The 19515-nt window shown below is 36.6% G+C and overlaps 2 protein-coding genes across 2 annotated transcripts; one reads left to right on the top strand and one right to left on the bottom strand.

Moving 5' to 3' along the window:
* The first annotated feature begins 222 nt into the window (after positions 1 to 222).
* GYRA (DNA GYRASE A) lies at positions 223 to 12464 on the top strand. The gene is made up of 27 exons (XM_087321085.1): positions 223 to 891; positions 1766 to 1835; positions 1924 to 1989; positions 2132 to 2233; positions 2321 to 2365; positions 2555 to 2653; positions 2734 to 2820; positions 3327 to 3397; positions 3484 to 3592; positions 3676 to 3738; positions 4366 to 4431; positions 4544 to 4632; positions 5118 to 5166; positions 5425 to 5511; positions 6247 to 6340; positions 9162 to 9232; positions 9322 to 9411; positions 9495 to 9617; positions 9704 to 9861; positions 10185 to 10266; positions 10353 to 10517; positions 10595 to 10702; positions 10780 to 10889; positions 11149 to 11269; positions 11348 to 11405; positions 11514 to 11616; positions 11969 to 12464. The coding sequence occupies exons 1-27, from the start codon at positions 329 to 331 to the stop codon at positions 12087 to 12089; spliced, it is 2970 nt and encodes a 989-aa protein (XP_087177211.1). The 5' UTR covers positions 223 to 328; the 3' UTR covers positions 12090 to 12464.
* A 4108-nt stretch (positions 12465 to 16572) lies between these two features.
* LOC147862596 (sphinganine C4-monooxygenase 1-like) lies at positions 16573 to 19150 on the bottom strand. The gene is made up of 2 exons (XM_087321464.1): positions 18621 to 19150; positions 16573 to 17615 (listed from the first exon to the last, which is right to left on the bottom strand). Exons 1-2 carry the CDS (start codon positions 18849 to 18851, stop codon positions 17070 to 17072), a joined length of 777 nt encoding a protein of 258 aa, XP_087177590.1. The 5' UTR covers positions 18852 to 19150; the 3' UTR covers positions 16573 to 17069.
* Positions 19151 to 19515: the final 365 nt, after the last annotated feature.

The raw sequence follows: 19515 nt of genomic DNA, 5'->3' as shown, positions 1-19515 counted from the left end.
CGAGGCACACAGAGTGAGTTAGTTTGGTTAGATAGCGAGCAACGCCTAGCGGGGGAGAAGTTTGGAGGAAGTGGCAAATCGATTGGGAAAGCGTGGACAAGAGGAGATCGTGTTGAAGGAAGGGTATGGTTAGGAAATAATGGAAAGTTATGACAGGGGTATTTGGGGAAATAAGGAAAGCCTGCCTAGAAGAAGAAGAAGACGACGACGACGACGACGACGGAGGAGGAGGAGCAGATAAACCCTAACGAAAAACCTGCGCTGTTTTGCAGACACGCAGAGACAGAGAGAGAGAGAGAGAGAGCGAGCGAAAGAGACGAATGCTCTGATGACTGCCACCGCACTGCGTCTCTATAATCGCAGACTGTGTATATTCACCTCTCCTTCTCCCTCTTCTTCCACCCCAGCTATGGCGTTTCTTCACCTCAGCTATAGCCATCGCCTCCCTTCCCACCTTGTTAAGTCTAGCCTCTCCCTTTCTGATGACCTTCCCATCCCTCTAGCTCACAGGCCTACGCCTCATATCCCGCAGCCATTCCTGCAGCAAAGATCAAAACAGTACATAATCCCAACGCGGATGTTTTCTGGCTTGTCTCTCACGAGGCATTTGCATAGCCGGGTTGGCGATGATGATGTCTCTTCTACGAGGATTAGATCGCAAAATGCTAGTGTGGAAGGAGGATTATCTGGCTCTATTTCAGAAGCAAATGAAGATGTTTCATCTTCTCCCGACGAAGTGTCAAGCAGAAGACCTCAAGACGGGAGAATAGAGCATGTAGAGTTACACAAGGAGGTTTCTGAATCATACTTGTCTTATGCTCTTTCGGTTCTTCTTGGACGAGCTTTGCCAGATGCTCGCGATGGTCTAAAGCCTGTTCATCGGAGAATCCTGTAAGTGGTATTTAAGAACATTTTATATGCATTCAGTCAGTTTTTAAGCTGCAAACCACCTTTGCATATAAATTGAAGTCCGAGTGTTTAAGCTTGTTCATTGAAAGTTTATATACATACATTCACGTGCTTATGTTTAAGCGCTTTAATGTAAGTTTTTTTTACTCACATGTGTATTAGGTCACTCATTTTTTATGATAATTTCTGAAGGCCACTCGTGTATGCATCCAAGTGCTTATTCATCTAGAATTCTATAAGCTCTAGGGAACACTTTATTTTGAAATGCTTATCTTTGAGCTCGTTCATAGACGCAATCCGTATTTATGAATAACACTTCTGTACATTAAAATGCTCATGTTTAAGCTAGTTCAATAATTAAGCTGTGAAAAACGCTTGCATATATATATGTTTCAGGTTTTCCAATCCGACGTGATCTCTAAGTGGTAAATTACTCCTATATGTCCAAGTTTGTATATTTAAGCTTGGGCACTGAAGAATTTCCTAACTTGTAGAGGACACTCGTACACATTTAAATGCAGATGTGTGTAAAGAATGATTAGAAAGGAATCGAGATAAAGAAGAAATATTGATATCAAAGCTTTCAACATCTATATATTATCTCTCACAGGAATAGGAAACGATGAGACTCCCTTATTTCTATCCCAGAAATGATTTAACTTTTCCTTTGTGGCTACATGAATGAGTGTTTTTTTGAATTCTGGCTCTAGTTTTGATGCGATTATAAAATAAACGACATAGGATGTGATTACTCACTGTGAAATGAATTCGACTTTGTAATCAGTGTTGACAATTTACTTATGTTTTGCATCAATTTTCTCTTGTGGAAGATGTGATTGGTTTTTGGTTATTTCAGTTTTGCTATGCACGAACTAGGTCTTTCATCAAAGAAGCCATTCAAGAAGTCTGCTCGTGTTGTTGGAGAGGTACGAGATGATTCTATCGAGATAGTTAAAGCCACATGGGAAGTGTGAAATTCTGAAAAATCTCAGCTTGGTATCCGTGTGTCTACAGGTTCTTGGTAAATTTCATCCTCATGGTGATACTGCAGTTTATGATGCTTTAGTCCGTATGGCTCAAGTAAGACAACGCTGAATTATTTGTTTCCAGTCATATGATATACTAGTCGTCTGTGAATTTTTATTTTATTTTTCAATTGCATTATCTATTACTTACATGGAGGAAATGATATTTTTCCTTATATGTTTGTGTGTACTGCTAGGACTTCTCACTACGGTCTCCTCTTGTAAATGGACATGGTAATTTTGGGTCAATAGATGCAGATCCACCAGCTGCTATGCGGTATACAGAATGCAGACTTCAAGTAAGCTTTGCATAGATATTAATTCATGTATCTATTAAAGTGAGACTGCTTTATTATTTGAGAAAATTTTAACGTGTTCTTTTTCAGGCACTCTCTGAGGCAATGCTTCTCACAGACCTTGAGCAAGATACAGTATGTTTTCTCATTGTGACTTGATTTTGTTTCAAGACTGGTCTGAAGTAGTTAAGATTTACAAACTCACAAAAATTAGTTGTCTGATTGGAACCAATAGCAGTTAATATATAGTCCTCAATGAAATAATATATGAGTAGGGAATCAGGTGATGGTGAAATTGGTTCTTAATATTTGCTGCTATTTTAGGTGGATTTTGTTGCAAACTTTGATGGCTCTCAAACTGAACCATCAGTTTTACCTGCACGGCTACCCAATCTTCTACTCAATGGTGTATCTGGAATTGCAGTAAGTTGTAAGTCAGATATATAAGCACTTCTAATTCCTCCTGATTTGTAATGGCTCAGATCTCGGGTGCCATTTTGTAGGTTGGCATGGCAACAAATATACCTCCACATAACTTGGGTGAAATAGTGGATGCATTATGTGCTCTCATACACAATCCCAATGCGTCTGTGAGTGTTTTATTCTTTGTTTTAGTCCTGCACTTCATGGTTGATCTTTGGATACGTACTGATAAATGGGACAGTTTTCTTTCGTTTCCTTGTACCATTCTTATTTCAATCCTCCTTTCGGGAGGTGACAAAATCTCAATTCATTAGAAAATCAGTAGATTGTATCCCATGTTTAGAATCTTGATGAAAGAAGCCCATAAATGTCTAAACTCCCTTTATTCTGCGCAAGGAGTTCTGTTTTCATGATTTATGCACTAGCTGATATCCTTGATACTGTATAGTTATCTTACTGAAGTTCTACAAGAGTCCTATTGAACCTGTGCCTTGCTGTAACATACCTTTGGCAGAAATCCCCTGTTGTCTCTCCTCTTCATACATACATACATACATACATACATACATATATATATATATATATAGATACTTACATCTATATTTATTCTCGTTTGTGTTCTTTGGATTTGGGTTCAGACATGTCGTTCTTTCTCTGTTCCTGTTTGAATCAGGTACAAGAGCTCATGGACCATTTGCCTGGGCCAGATTTTCCAACTGGTGGTCAGATTCTTGGCGCTTTGGGGTACTGCAACATACTTTGATATTCGTACTTGAATATTTATAAATATCTATTACATAGTCAAATTACTAAGTGGAATTCGGGAACAGAATTGTGGAGACCTATAGGTCTGGTAAAGGTAAATTGACTATAAGAGGAAAAGCAGTGATAGAGCAAGTGGACAAAAAAAATAACAAGAGTGTCATTGTTGTAACAGAGGTTGGTTGATGGCTTTTGTTTTCACCAATTTTATTTTTTGTGCATAATTCTGAGTCCAATCTATATTCTCTTCATGCTTGCAGATGCCATATCAAACAAATAAAGCCAAGTTCGTACAGAAAGTTGCAGACCTTGTTGAGCAGAAAGTATGCTTTGTAAATCTGCTTAAAGTCTCATATGTAAAAACAATCGTTGCTCATACTTAAAAATGTAGATATGGTATATGTTGGGTAACCCTTGTCTTGCATGTTTAGTTTGTATGTCTAATGCATGAATTTGAAATATGCTTGTGGGTGGATTTAACTTAGCTATGTTTAGGTCGACATATCTATCTGTTGTTTCAGATAAAATCCTTGTGAAGTGACCTCTTATTGCACACAATTTTCTAAGAGGTTTATTGTTCTTGGATATTGGAGTAATTTTTGAATGGAGTAATCCATGAGAAAAATGTATGGTGGGTTTGTCCAAGATATTTGTAGAGTTTTGGTGAAATTAGGTTACCAATTAGATGCCTTAGGCTGCACGTGGCAAAATGATGTGAGTTCCTATTGAAGTCTATAGTTCAAGCCTGTTGGAAAAGAAAGCTTCATGGTGTGAACCCTCCTTTTAATCAAATTCTACTCGAATGTTGTTAGAAGTCGATCATTGCTTTTGAAAATCTAGCAAGAAAATGTGTTAAAATGTTTTCCAAATTTTAAACCTTATGTGCACTTATTATGTGAAAGGAAGGTTGAAAGCTACATGTCAAAAATGTTTGGTTTAATGTTTCTTAGGTTTTGGAGGGTATTAGTGATGTTCGGGATGAGAGTGATCGTGCGGGAATGCGTGTGGTGATCGAGGTCTATTCCTATGAATCTGGCTCCAGTAATAATTGTAGCTTCATTATGAATTTCTCGCTTATTAGAAAATTTCCAAATTTGTTACATTAACCTAGGATGGTCTTTATTTTAGATCAAAAGAGGCTCAAATCCAGAAGTGGTTCTTAACAATCTCTACAAGCACACACCATTGCAAGTATCATTTGGATGTAACATGGTTGGGTAAGCTACTTCCTACTTGTTCTTTCTTTACAAGGCTGTAAGACAGTGAGTTCTGCTCCATGCACATGCATGCATGTAGATTGTTTTGAGCATCTCTAGGCATTGAGAGTATTACCCTGAAGATTAAGATATCATATATTCTTTTGAATATGGGGCTAATGCCTATCTCACTCACTTACACTCATTCTCAATCTGAATATGGGGCTTGTCTTCATGCTTGGGTGTGGAATCAGAGGAAACTCTTGAGATACATTAATAAATAAAGGATTTCCCTCTGATATTTGCATGGAAGTCAAATATTTAGAAGTTTCAATTTACCTGTGTTGTATGATGATGGAACTTAGGCTATATCTTTCCTAACCATTCAAGAAAGTTGATCATTTTGTTATGCTCTCGGCCAAGCTGCATTTATTTTTACAATGTTTAATTTCTCGTCTCTTTTTGTGTCTTTGCATTGGGTTAATTCATTAATGTTTGGCTTGTAGGATTATTGATGGGAAACCTGAGTTACAAGGTCTCAGGGAGTATTTGCAGGTGATATGTATCTCTTTGCTGAAGTGTAAAAATATTCGAGAAACAAAATTAAATCTAGCATGATAATTTTTAATGTTTACTGGTCCAAGATTTAGCAAAAACATTTTCTTATACATGTATAGTGTAATATTTTCTTTCGTTTGGGCAAATTATCGAAGTGTAATATTTTCTTTCAATAAGTTTTGCTTCTGCCCAGACAAAAATAAGAAGATATCCTGTTAATGCTTATCATGCTAATGACCATTACATATATTTTAGGTGTTTCTGGACTTCAGATGTACCATCATTGAGAGGAGAGCAAAATTTCAGCTAAGACAAGCAGAAGAAAGGGATCACATTGTACAGGTTTGTTCGGAATTATCCTACAATTTCTTGCGTTTCTTGATTGTGCTGGTTCTGCATTTGAGATAAAATTATGAAAAAGAAAATATGACTTTTTCATACATATAGTTACAGTTATTCATAGTGTTGGGTCTCAATTAAGATCTCTTAAGCTAAACCAACATGAAATATGGTCTATAGATTTCTGGATCTCATAGCCTCCCCACCCAAAACATATTATCCCTTTAAAGAGTCTAGTTGGTAGTGCAATGTTTTTGCATGTGCTTGCTGAGAACTCTTACAGTGTAATTTATCTTTATTGGATGGAGTAATAGCCCATCTGAAATAGAATGGTTTGAGTAATAACCAACGTCTACCCACTTTATTCTCCTTGTTCCCATAATATATCAAATTGATACATTTAAGATAACTCTCTTATTCGCTATCTATGCAGGATATTCTTTCCATAATATACTTATGAAGGTGCTCTATGAGATTACATATATTCTTCATGTTCTCAGGATGGAGTATTCTCCCATTTGAGAATAGAATGGGCCTTATAAGAACTAATGTATGCCACATTATGCTCATACTTTCCAGGATATACCAAACTGATTCATTTAATTTAACTCTTTTATGCTATATCGATTCACAATAGTCTTTCTTATTGGGTGAACCTGCTGAAATTTAGTAAGCAGTAGAATTATTGGTTTCCATTCCAACATACTTCTGTCATGGAACTATGCTTGTTTTTTTCAGGGAATATTAATTGGTTTGGAAAACCTTGATAAGCTTGTGAATATAATCAGAACAGCCAATGACACCCGGATGGCAAATGAGTCCCTTCAGCATGGTATGTTCAGTTTTTTGTTACTCATGAAAAGCATCTTTTTGCTCATTTGATATTCAATGATAAAATGTTTGTCATTCAAATTAAAGATGGAATTCTCAACGATGATGTGTTCTGGGGTTTCTGGTTACATGTGTATAATTATGATGAATTTTGAAGATTCATTTCTTCAAGGTTAGGGGTTTTCTTAGCCTAAGCCTGTATTCCCTTTACATAAATATACGAATTGACATCATTATTCTTTTTACATCTTGAGAGAAGGCTCAGCTCACCGAGGCTAGAGGTCTTGTTACATGGGAAGTTTGAGACTCATCTGGCCTATTGGACGATTGGGTACCACCTCCACAATTCTGCTATGATCCATCATCTTTCTGGTTGTTCATCTTAGGCCTAACCTTACATCTAAGCGCAAATTTAACTTTATATCAGTAAGTGAAAGGGAGGTGCTCATTTGAATGCAGGAGAAATTTATTAATATTTGAGATTTATTGCGTTTGATGGTGAGGTTCCAGTTAAGAATTACACTTTAGGTCTGTATTTATAGCTTCTATAATTTCTGTGAATTGGGATTTAGGCATCTGTTGGATGCATTTAAGAGTCGATCTTAATGCATCAATTTATATCATTCCATGTAACTATGGAAGGATAACATTCCAGGTCCATGAACACAAGGCAAACCTACTTGAATAAATTTTAAAAACCAAAAAATCTGTGTCTCACCCACATCTGTGTGAAAAGTGCCTTGAAACAGACCAACCCTGTGGTGTGGATATGCAGCCTCATCTGATATGACAGGTATTTTTGCAGAGCAATGTTGGCCCTTCTTTCAAGTTAGTAACAACAGATTCTGTAGGGATGCACACCTGTGGCGATAGCAATGGAGATCTGTTCTGTTGCTTTGTGTAGAGATATGCTCTATAGTTGCACAATAGTTACATGTAGATATCTTCTTATAGATGTCTGTTCTCTAGTGATAGTGTTGATCTCTGTAACAATGCAGCAGCAAGGGCTATGGCTTTTCGTTCCTGGTATGATGAGGAAGTTTGTGATATAAGAGGATGGCTGTAAGGAGAAGTAAAGGGATTTATACACGTAAACAAGCAAGATCAACTTGTCAATGCCTTGTGAGGAAGAAGAAGAATCATATTTGGCTAAATTTGAAGCAGATGTGTACCCGTTGTTCCTAGAACAAGAAAGTAAAAGAACACGGAAAATGTTTAATGAGAGGCAACCTAATGCACAGCTCACCTCTCCTCGGGTTTGGCAAGAATATGAGAAGGCACACTATGACAATTATGAGCAGCTCCCCAACCCACACTCACATAGTTCATGCCCACCCAAATACCTTTTGGGAATGCCATTGATAGTTTGTAATTTGGAAAGTTCAAATCATGAGAGATTAGTAGGTGAGTATTTTGTCTATGCCTGTAACACCTTGCTCCAACTTTTTGCATACAAAAACTAGTAGCTGTGAAGCATACCATTGTACAGATTTCTAAGAGGAGAGATCCCATGATGCCTAAAAATTACAGGACTATCCTGATTTTTCGTGCTTGGCTAAAGTATTGTATGGTTATATCCTAGAGTCAGAAATGAGTGTATGGGTAGAGAGAAATGACTGCCACTCAGCTGGACTGGCAAGTTTTCGAAAGGGGTTCACAATCGTGGATTGAGTATCAACTCTCCCCCTTTTTAAGATGGAAGAGCCCATAAAAGGAGAATTTGTTATTGTTTTGTGAATTTCTGGAAAGCTTTCAACATGACATCACATATTCTGCTCATGCAGCATGTAGAAGCCCTTGGACTACTGATAGATATGCAATGGGGAATCTATGCGCTGTATGAATCAGTGTTAGTGAAAGCGTGCACTCTTTTGGGTTGTTGGAGGTAATTGCTAGCATAATTGGGAGTAAAACAAAGATGCCCACAATCACCTACTCTACTTGGCCTTTATATAGATGAGGGGCTAATTGCATACAGAGGTTGTGTTGTTCTGGAGCATGCTTAGCAGGGGTAGCTATACCCATATTACGCTGATTCTCAGGTGGAATCACAACGACATGCATGTTTCTAGTCACATGGCATACACATAAACACAATACCCAGTTCCAGTATAGTTTGGTTTTTTTGCCCTTACATGACTAAAGTTAGAATATAGCATGGCATTATCACTTGAGGAGATTATTTTTATCATTATCTTACACCTTATTAGCTGCTAGATTCCTCCATCATTCTACAGCACCTTCACTTATTCCTAATTCATCTTGAAGCCTCACTGCATAGCAGCCTCAAAATTTTAAACAGTGTGTGCCCATCCCTCATGTCCTGTGAACAGTCCTTGGTGTTTATGCTAATGTTACTGTAACAGACTTAGTGCAATGAGGTTCTGAGATTAATGCCCACAATACTTTACTAAAATCTTTCTGTGTTTTCTGTTTAGTGTTAAATCTTCCAGTTTGGTGCTTTAAGCATCTCCAGATTGAGCTATGGAGAGCAATATGAATCTTTCAAGAGCTATTGAGAAGGAACTTTGGTATAACCTCTAATAATGCTGTTGGGGTTATTGCAGACACCTACCCTAGATTTTCCCTATGACTCTGTACCATATTGTTCACCCAATTATATTTGGGGCATGACGAGAGGTTGCATTAGTTTTTAGTTCTTAGCTAATATACATTAATTGATTAAATCTATAAATAATGGCTGAAAATGCTGATAGAGTTTAGAAGACAGGTTGTAAGCTTATTTAGAACATTATACAAGAGCGGTTTGCTTGTACATTAAGAAAGTTGAATTGATATCTGGGATGCTGGTTTTCCTTCAGAATTTGGTTTGTCTACCGTTCAGTCTGATGCACTTCTGAGCATGGCTCTACGCAAGCTGACAGGTTTAGAGGTATGTAAATGGATCTTATACACTTCATTTCTTTGTCCTTCAATAGTGAAATAAAGAAATTCTGACACATGATTATGTATGGATTTTAGAGGAGCAAGTTTATCCAGGAGCATAACTTGCTGATGACAGAAATAACCAACTTAAAGCAGCTGCTTTCTAGTAAACAGAGAATTTTGCAGGTATTACTAAAAAGATAAATCAGAATAAACCTGTTACTGAATACTATTCTGCTTTCTTTTTTACTTTTAATGTACTCTTACAGGTTGTTGAAAAGGAAGCACTTGCACTTAAAAAAGAGTTTGCAACCCCCCGGAGGACAGCACTACTGGATGATACGGGGATCTTGAATGATATTGATGTCATAGCCAATGAGGAAGCTTTGGTGGTACGTAGTTTTTATTTTTTACATGTTCACAGCCTACACTTCGTTTTGGTTTCTTCTTCATGATAGTATTCCTGTTACAATATCAGATCCTTACTGAGAAGGGCTACATTAAACGCCTGCGACCCGACACATTTGCAGCACAGAATAGAGGTACTGCTGGAAAGGCTGCTGGGAAATTGAAGGCCGATGATGCACTATCAAAGTTTTTTGTTTGTAAAACACATGATTATCTTCTTTTTTTCAGGTATTTAAATGCCACACATTTTTAGATTGTTTTGTATTAGCAGTTCTCTGTACATTTCTTGCTTTCATTTTGTTTATGCTTTTCTTTAATACATGTGATATGTTGAAATTCATAGCAATTTTAAGCATGTGTGGATAATGTGGACATTTTTCTGCTATTTTAAATAATTTCTTAATGCCATTGAAAGTGATGCCTTTTCATAGTCTGAAGAAATTTGTCCCATTTAGTGCTGACTTGTCACTCCTAGTAAAGCGATTTATAGTGTTTGCATGGCATAGATATTGCGAACAGTTTTGTGGCTCTAATATATCAGAGTCTTGCAGTGAGAAAGGAATCGTGTATTCAACCCGGGCCTACCAAATACCGGAGTGTTCTCGCACTGCAATAGGCAGTCCTCTTGTGCAGGTATGATATATATATTTTTTCAATTATGCATTAAAAGAATCTGTTGTTTGCATTAGTTTTTACATTATTTCTGGATTCCTTTTCAGATCCTACCAATTCCTTCTGGGGAGAGGATAACATCTGTCAAGTCTGTATCTAGTTTTAAGGATAATGAATATCTTGTGATGTTAACTGCTCGTGGGTTTATCAAGCGCACTTCTTTGGCTACTTTTTCAACAATAAGATCATCTGGAATTGTGGCCATACAGTTAGTATGTAAAGTCATCTTTTCGTTTATTGGATCTAGTACAAAAATGTGAAATTGATCTTGCAATGCTAAATGGCGCAGGTGCCTGGAGATGAATTGAAATGGGTAAAATCAGCTGCTGATGGAGATAGTATAGTCATGGGATCTAGAAATGGTTTAGTCTTGAGAGTGATATGTGATGCGACTGTGGTATGTAGTCTTGAGAGTGATTTTGTAGCTCTTCTCCTTAACAGAAACTTCGAAGCCTGTTAAACCCTGTGCTTCAGTTTCGTGCAACAGGAAGAACTTCTAGAGGCGTGAAATCAATGAAATTAAAAAATGAGGACAGAATGGCTACCATGGATATTGTGCCTGCATCTGTGGTCCGTCAATTTGAGTAAGCAAACTATGATGATATGAGTTTTCTGCTACTGTGAATGTTTCCTGTTATATAAATGCTATTGCCCATTCTGTAAGTTGTGCTCAATTTCGTGAGTGGACAATTGTTAAGGGGTGATCTGTCTTTCAGTTTATTCCTTAGCAAGTTATTCAGTTCAGTCATCCTTTGTTAACACTCATTTAAAACATCCTTTAGATCTATTTTCCACTGTTTCGATTTCATTCCAATTTCTAATTGCCTTAATTGCCTATTTTAGGGAGCTGGATACAGGTGCTCCTTGGCTTTTATTTGTTACCCAAAATGGATTTGGAATGCGTGTACCACTGAAAGAATTTACTGCCAGCCGATTGAGCAGAACTGGCCTTGTTGGCTGCAAAGTATGTTGGTCATATTTTTCATTGCAATATATAGGCTTATTGCTCATGTAAAAATATCGTATTGGGCGCAATTTACAGTTTATCCAAGAGGATGATCAATTAGCAGCAGTTTTTGTTGTTGATGATGCTGTTTCAGGTATGCCAAAAGTTTCTATAATTGTTATGTGAAAAATTGTTGATCATTAATGCTGGCTTAATTTGTCTGAATTAGCCCATTTAACTCGAAGTCTGTTCTTTGTTTCAGAAAATGGTGAAGTGGAGAAAGAGGTTGTCATAGGCAGCCATGGAGGCATTTTAAACAGAATGAAACTAAGTCAGATACCTGTACGCATTCGGAGAATGGGAAAGTGAGTACCTTTGATAGGAATGCGTTGTTTTTATTTGCTTAATATATTTGCATATATGGGATAAATAATTTTAAGGGTGAGGATCATTTTTGAAATCACCTCTATTATCTATTTAGTTAATTTTACTAAATGCGTAATGCCGAAGAATAGATATAAGAAAGAATATAAATTTGGACTATGTAGATAGGTCAATCCCCACAAACATAGAGGCGCCTCAAGAGGTCAGAGCATGACCAATATGACCAAAAGAAATATATAAAGCATTCTATCATACTAATATCATAAGTAGGTGTATAATATAATTATATAATATCCTTGATGACGAGAGTCTATTTTGATCTTTGCTGTACAGAGGTGTGAGATTAATGAGATTGGAAGAAGATGATAAAGTGACGTCAGTCTCCGTGGTTTCATATGTGGAAGCTGAAAATGAAGCCACAGATATGGAAGAACTCAAGGCCGCAACATCATAGTGGTTGTGGCAGATTTGTATGTTCTGTTGAGGTATTTTGTTGGTCAGTAACGAAGTGACCTCAGTCTCTTTGGTTTCATTTGTGGAAGCTGAAAATGAAGCCACAGATACAGAAGAACTCCAAGCTGCAACTTCATAGTGGTAGTATCAGTTTTTAACATTCTGTTGAGGGATTTTCTTGGTCAATGTACAGTGTATATTTAGAAGACTAAAACCTTCTTTTCAGCAGATCACCGATGGTTTAATATCTCTTCATTTTGGAATATTTTGGGTTGGGGGGGGATAATCATTTAAATTTGTATGAGGATGTAAATTTTTTTGTACGATAGGTATCTTTAACCATCTTATTTATCATGTCATTCAAACTGTTTTAAAATACCTACGCTCAGTCTATCTCCTCTTTCCAGTTCTTATAAACTTTACATCATACCTAGATTCATGGAGAAAAGGTACAATGAGAGAGAAAGAGTGTGTGAAGCATGCATGCATTGTCTCCTTGTATTGTGGAGTACTACAATCTCACAGTACATGCGTACCATTGTGTAGAGCCAGGGACCTTGATGGAGGCTTTTGTGGTTCAAGTACAAGTCGATTAGCCAAGGTACAAGTTCATGATATTTGAGGTGATCAAAGTTATTCCAGTCAGTATCTACTTCATTAATGTAAGATCACTATCTTATGAACAATAATTATGCCAATCAGAGTAACTTACCTTGGAATCTGGGACCACTCATGAGTCGTACATGAGACTCCATATTTTCACACTTCTCGATGATGTTAAGATTTTTGCATGCATTGTTGAACACACTGCCCATTGATATCTTTACTAGTATCTGCATCAGGATTAACATTTTCCCCATTTAAGTATATGCACATATAGTTGCTCAAAACATGATCTGGCATTGCTCAAAACATCTTGAAACAGGAATTGAAGTTCCAAGAATTACCCATAAAGCTCAAAAGAAAGCTATCCCCAATGTTGCCTTCTATTCAGTCCAGAGTAATTGGCATTTGAACACAAGATTGTACATTAATCTAAGCCCATAATGTCATTGTCTGCATAAATCTAATAATTTATGACTAATCTATGATAAATGTTTGGGGAACTGAAGGATGACGCCAACTCCAGATGAAAGTAGTGTGGTAATACCAATGTGATAATGCTTGCATTTTATCTTTTTAGCAATTCGTCCATTCTTAATACATACGGATGCATGTATATATATATATATATATATATATAAAGTGCGCAATAGTTTATTTTTTTGATTTATAGGGTCTAACTATATGTATCCACCTCCCACATTTGTATCCAATATTTATGTGGTTCTTTCTTGGTTAAATGCATCATTTCATAGGCATTGCAATATCCAGGTTCATAGAAATAGATAATTATAACTCAATCATTATTTCTGTTTGATTTCATCAATAATCGGACTATAGTGCACTCTAGTTAAAAAATGATCTATTATAGAAGTTGTACTTTGGGTAAGCCATTCACTGTATTGTATGACAACCAAGAAGTTCATGTGCTCATTTTATTAACAAAATGAAGCAACCAAGAAAAACTACATAAATATTGGATACAAATGTTCATTTGTTGTTGATACTCTTGTTGAAATCCACATTGAATGCTTTGGCATTGCAATTATGCAATCAGATTTCTTGGTTGGTAGAAATGCTTTAGAGAGATAGACTAATTGCAATGTTCATGTAATATCTATAATTGGACATCATTATTGCGCACAAAATATAATTCATTTGAGGACACTAATGATGATGGGGAAATTGTACATTGTCTAGGAAGATAAGCAAGAAGTTGGCTATAGGCAATGTGTAGAGGGTTTGTGAGACTTTTCTATGCTTTAAGATTACAAGTTTGTCAACTCTATTGCAATACTTCAATGAATGCAAGAGGGTTGATAATAATATATTTTAAGGCAAATTTGAGCAATTTGTCTTTTTATCAATCTCATTGATTATGTTCAATCTATACATTGGTGATGGATGCATAAGAAAATCAAAGGTTGACTATAGAAAGTGCAATAATGTTTGTGATAGTTTCATATGCTTTGATATTTAGAACTCTTAGATTATGTAATACAAAAGAGTTGAGGAGAAACAATATTCTTAAAAAGAAACAAGTTGAGCTATATTGGAGTCCTTTGAATTTGATGGATCATCTCTTTGCAAAACCACCTAAGTAGGTTGATGTTTTTGTGCCCTAATGAATTAGGAGATTAGCTAATGGCTATGTTTAACTCACTCTTAAGATATACAAGTCATTCTCAAGTGCCACGTCTTTTGGTTTTACAAGATTGTGTATATGTTGTCAAGAGTCTTGATGTGTATCATTGACTTGCATCTATTACCCAACCACATTAAAAAATGTAGAATGCTTTTTTGAAAAAAGAAAGATACAAAGAAAGAAAGAAAGTAGAATGCTCTATTATTGAAAAGAATGACTAAAAAGTTGCCAACTATGTAAAAGCGCCAACAATTCCATTATAATTTCTCCACATAACATTTACACCATTTTTCGTTTTCCTAAGGTTTTCTATATCAAAATGACTTGTTCCATGCACGACGAATTTATTATTATTATGGAAAACGACAAGGAAATAATGCACAACAACTTTGTAGCTCAACTTACAATACATACAGCTCAACATCTTATCCAAAAACTCACATATCTGAATGTGTTCAGCAAAAGGAAAGCCATGGCCCATGACATGTTCCATTTCATGCTTGATATCTCCATAAGAAAATGATCCATCAAAACTAAATAATGGCTCTACTAATGGACTATTAATTAGTCTCACTGTCGGCAACCTAAAATAATTTTAAGATCACTAAAATTATGCTTAAGTGCACACCTATTAAGCCTAATTCAAATTCATAGGCATTTTGGTTGACAAAATTACTAGGGGTATATTTGCATGTTCCTTTTTCTCATTCTATTACATTTGCTTGCAAGATAAAATGTGTGAACCTTATTTGTATGTTTGGGTCAAAAGTAAATGGGGAGATGTTAGGTTAGATAGATCATAACACCTAGGTGCCTCACTCTTTTAAAGAAGAAAATGCATTTTGTCTTTCAAAAACACATTTTGTTTTGTTTTGCGTGCTGTTTAATTTGCATGAACATTTCAAAGTAATTTAGATTACGACAATAGCACTTGTTGTCAACTCTCAAGACCATTTACGGATAATTTATAACGTTGAAAAATTCGATGATAGTTAGTGTTACCATTATCAAATTTTATATCCTTGGTTGTATTGTATTAATGTATTATCATTCCACCTAATATAAGATGAGGAAAATACCTCATCTAAATTGTGGAGAGTCCTCCTCCACTCCATACATTTTCATATTCCCTATTATTGAAACATGTGAAAAAATTATGAAAACCTAGAAACATAAACAAGGAGGTGATATACGTTGGGCATGGTAAAATTGTGCAACAACTTATGAACAAGAAGGTGATGGACTTGATAGATGAAGCAAGTGATGATTATGACAAATAACCAACCATTTGATACATATAAATCTAACAAACACTAGACCTCAGAAACATTTGCATAGAAAATGGAGAATGGCGATGTATTAACTCTTTATAGTGAAAATTGTACCAGACAAAGGGAAGGAACAAACGTTTGAAAACAAATTCAACCAAATGGGAAAAATAATAACGTCGCACAAATTACAAAATTATTAGAAATATGAAACCCGTTCTCTTTATTGATGATCCATTCTCTCAAAAAAAAATTGACATGGTCCCCTATCCATTTTCCATCTTCTTAAGAATTCAAATTCCTAACATTTCCAAGAATGAAGCTCAACAAAAACATCTTAATTCGTTTAAAGTTTATTTGCTCAATTTTCTAAAGAAATGTTTAGGAATATAATCACCTTGACCTCAGTTAGCTACGAAATAATCAACGGGGCCTCACACGTATGTCAAGCTTGGATTGAGTTTAAACTTCTTTCACGCGAACTTTTCTTTTTACAAATAAACTTCTACCTTTTGCTTCAACTAAAGGTTCTTTTTCTGATACATGACAATCACAACACGAGATATCTGACAAGAAACTCTAACTAGGTTCACTTGCCTGTGAAGATAATGTCAAAAAAGTGTAGAGAGATCACATAGGTATAAATAACTTGTTCACTTGCCTGTATGGATGATGTCAAAAAAGTGTAAAGAGGTCATGTACTTGTTAAGGATAATGTTGAGATTCGAAAGTAGAGGCTTCTTGGACTCGAAGGAGCCTTAGCACTTACAACTAGAATGCATGTGTTATCATTTCTATGACATGCATCACTTTAGCGGACTTACAGGACCTTAGTTCTCATAACTAGAATGGATATGATACCATTTCTGTCGAAAAACATCATGCTTGGAATTCAAACTAGCTGTTAAGTCAAGCAACATAGTAAATATGAAATTGTTGAAGGACACAATTGAGTTGGCATCAAAGCATTGGCAAAAACAGTGTTGAATTAAGCATGTATTATATACATGACAGAGGCAGTCCCACCTTCATTATACATCAATACAAAGTCGTAAGCCACATGAAAGCTCTTGGGCCTCATGGAAGCCAACATGAGCTAAAACGAATAAACGCTAAAATACGTCTTGTCCTTTTTTTCAATATCTAATACAACAAAAGAAATTGCGTATTTGTTTCCTTGTATGTATGTATGTAAGTATGTATGTATGTATGTATGTATGTATGTATGTATATACGTCGTCTCCATACTTAAAAAGGAATAATCCTTCAGAAGAAAAACTGAAGTCGGAGAACTTTGGATATATAATATTTTTCATGAAGATGTTGAGCAGGAATGGATCCCCTGACTATAAGAGGCTATTCATGTGTGAAGACCTGCGGTGCCAAGAGTTCAACTTCCAAGCATGGGTGCAAGCATTCACTAAAACGATGTTACTGTTCATTTTTACATCGACGGTACTCACGTTTAGCTAAATTCCTTTGCTGGCCGCGCCTCCAGACCCCCTTCAGCCCTCTCTTCTAGTTTGTAAGGCATGTAAGTTCCAAGAAGCTTATCCCATACAACGAAAAATGGTTGTGAGAAATTGTACTTTGCGCCATAAAGCTGATGGTGAATATCATGGTAAGCCGAGTTGTTATGGAAAAGCATGTGGAAAGGGTTTCCAGGCAGCCATAGTCCACAATGGTCATCCACAGTCTTTATCGTGGCGAAGCAGAAGAAGAAAACAGCCGTTCTTGGGGTCATCCCGGACATTAGGAAACAGATGGCACCACCTAGTGTGTCGAGTAACAACCCTTCCAACGGGTGATTGTATAGAGCTCCAAAGGCATATGGAACTACCAGTTTATGGTGTTTCGAATGAATATGCCTATATAAGAACTTGTTGTGATGCATGTACCTATGCACAAAGTATTGCCATGTGTCCATAATCAACATTGCCACGAAACACTGACCAAGTTGAGTTGGCACCGATGGTTGCACAGAATTTGTGGTCGAATCGGATCCTGTAACCTGGAAACCACATACAAAATTCCTTCATTAGTTCATCATATAAAGGACAGCCTCCTTTGAATTAAGATCAAAATATCAATCTTCTAAATACAAAACAAAATATTTGATCAAAGGCATCAAATTCACCTATTTGCAAATATTTGACTGGCTACATTTGTTTCAAACTTTGAGAAATTGAAACTTCATAGTTTTCTTTGAACGAAATTCAGATACATTTATTGCTTTTCCTGATTGAAACTGTGATTGATTTCAGTTTCCGTAAACGGGATAGGAATGACTACAAACCCATGTTACTTAATTGAGATGCCCGTTGTTTTTTTGTTCCTCAACAACTGGAATTCTGCAAACCCAAGATACTATATATTGAGAAAAAATTCATTTTTCTATTTTCTGGGAGAGCAACAGAAATTCACCAAGGAATTCCTGCATACTCATGTTACTTGTCTCAAGAGAATCCCCAAGTCCATAAATACTTCCTGAATCTTTCCTTGTTTTCTCAATTGGAATTCATATTTATGTTTCTTCTCAACAGTCAACACATATATGAACAAATTTCCCTGTTTTTTCAAAGCAATTTAGTACTTATGTTTCATTTTTAATGACAAATAGACCCAGCAATATGGCTCTGATAAAGATTGCCATTGCAGCATGCTTATGTACATATATCGCAGATAAAATTAACATTAACATTAGTTAACATTATTCACACTAACATTTTCTTAGTAAATTAAGAAGAAAGAAGCATTATATATACAGGCAGGGACAGGAAGTTTCCGATTAGGATCATGTGTTGCATACATGTATGTATATTATGATATGGATGCATGTATGGAGTGATATATAGGTATGCGTAGTATGGTTTGGTGGTTTAGTATCGTATGTATGTATCATGTATGCATGTGTGTATATGGATGTAAATATGATGTCCATTAAGGATGTATGTCTCGTATGTATATAAATGAATCGGCATGGGCATGCTCATATGTCGGTGTAGAAGAAGCTTACCATGAACAAGAAGATGGCTACTACAGCTTGAATTGCTTGTTGAAGTAGAACCCCCACAATGACGGACGATGGAGACACAAGGTTCCGCAGCTCTTCTTCTTTGCGGGAATGCATGCGGTATCGATCCACAGGTTCAAGGAAGTGATAGAATCCGGAGTAGAGCCAGTAGACGAGGACCGGTGCGAGAGCTCCCATCAATTCATCACTAATGAAAGGCTCCCAAAACACCATGATGGATGGATGTTTGGATATATATGGGCGTGTGTGTGTGTGTGTGTGTGTGTGTGTGTGTGTGTCTGTTTTGGAGAGGATGGGGCAGGGGTATATGAGCTAATTGAATTAGGGTAAGGGTAAGGGTTAGGGTTAGGGTTAGGGTTAGGGTTAGGGACAGGATATGCAGATGGAAGGGTTAGGGTTTGAAGGAAGGAGGGAGGGAGGGAGGAAGGAAGAGGTGTAAAACGAAAAAAAGGAAAGGATATAAGGTAGGCTACGTCGACCCTTTTTGACCGAGCTCCCTCTTTCTCTCCCTGTGTCTCTCTCTGCAGCTCTGTTTCTTTTTTGGGTTGCTTATTTATATCTCTCTCATACAATCAATCATAGATGATGATGATGATGATGATGATGATGATGATCTCCTCTCCTCTGTTTTCCTTCTTCTTCTTCTTCTTCTTCTTCTTCTTCTTCTTCTCTCTCTCTGTCTCTCTCAATGGACATTTGTTTAGGTCTCTCTCTCTCTCTCTCTCTCTCTCTTCACTACGTGTACACAAACGGTCAGTGTCAGGTCAGCCAGCACACACAGAGGATGAGGAAGACTCCATAGAGAGAGAGAGAGAGAAGGCTTCATCACTCTCCCACACACACACACACACACTCTCTCTCTCTCTCTCTCTCTCAC

The sequence above is a fragment of the Azolla caroliniana genome, unplaced genomic scaffold (genome assembly GCF_043228905.1).
Source record: "Azolla caroliniana isolate FFs.n. ecotype wild unplaced genomic scaffold, voAzoCaro1.0.p SCAF_6, whole genome shotgun sequence".
Classification (NCBI taxonomy): domain Eukaryota; kingdom Viridiplantae; phylum Streptophyta; class Polypodiopsida; order Salviniales; family Salviniaceae; genus Azolla; species Azolla caroliniana.
Note: the sequence above shows the minus strand (reverse complement) of the source record. Positions and strands in the feature narration are given on the sequence as shown.

Bases quoted from the DNA above. Each gene is read 5' to 3' on its own strand.
- GYRA (XM_087321085.1), top strand. From the start codon at position 329: ATGACTGCCACCGCACTGCGTCTCTATAATCGCAGACTGTGTATATTC. The intron at 9,233-9,321 runs GTATGTAAATGG...TATGGATTTTAG, and splicing joins GCAAGCTGACAGGTTTAGAG to AGGAGCAAGTTTATCCAGGA. The intron at 10,890-11,148 runs GTAAGCAAACTA...TGCCTATTTTAG, and splicing joins TCTGTGGTCCGTCAATTTGA to GGAGCTGGATACAGGTGCTC.
- LOC147862596 (XM_087321464.1), bottom strand. From the start codon at position 18,851: ATGGTGTTTTGGGAGCCTTTCATTAGTGATGAATTGATGGGAGCTCTC. The intron at 17,616-18,620 runs GTAAGCTTCTTC...TGTGGTTTCCAG, and splicing joins TAGCCATCTTCTTGTTCATG to GTTACAGGATCCGATTCGAC.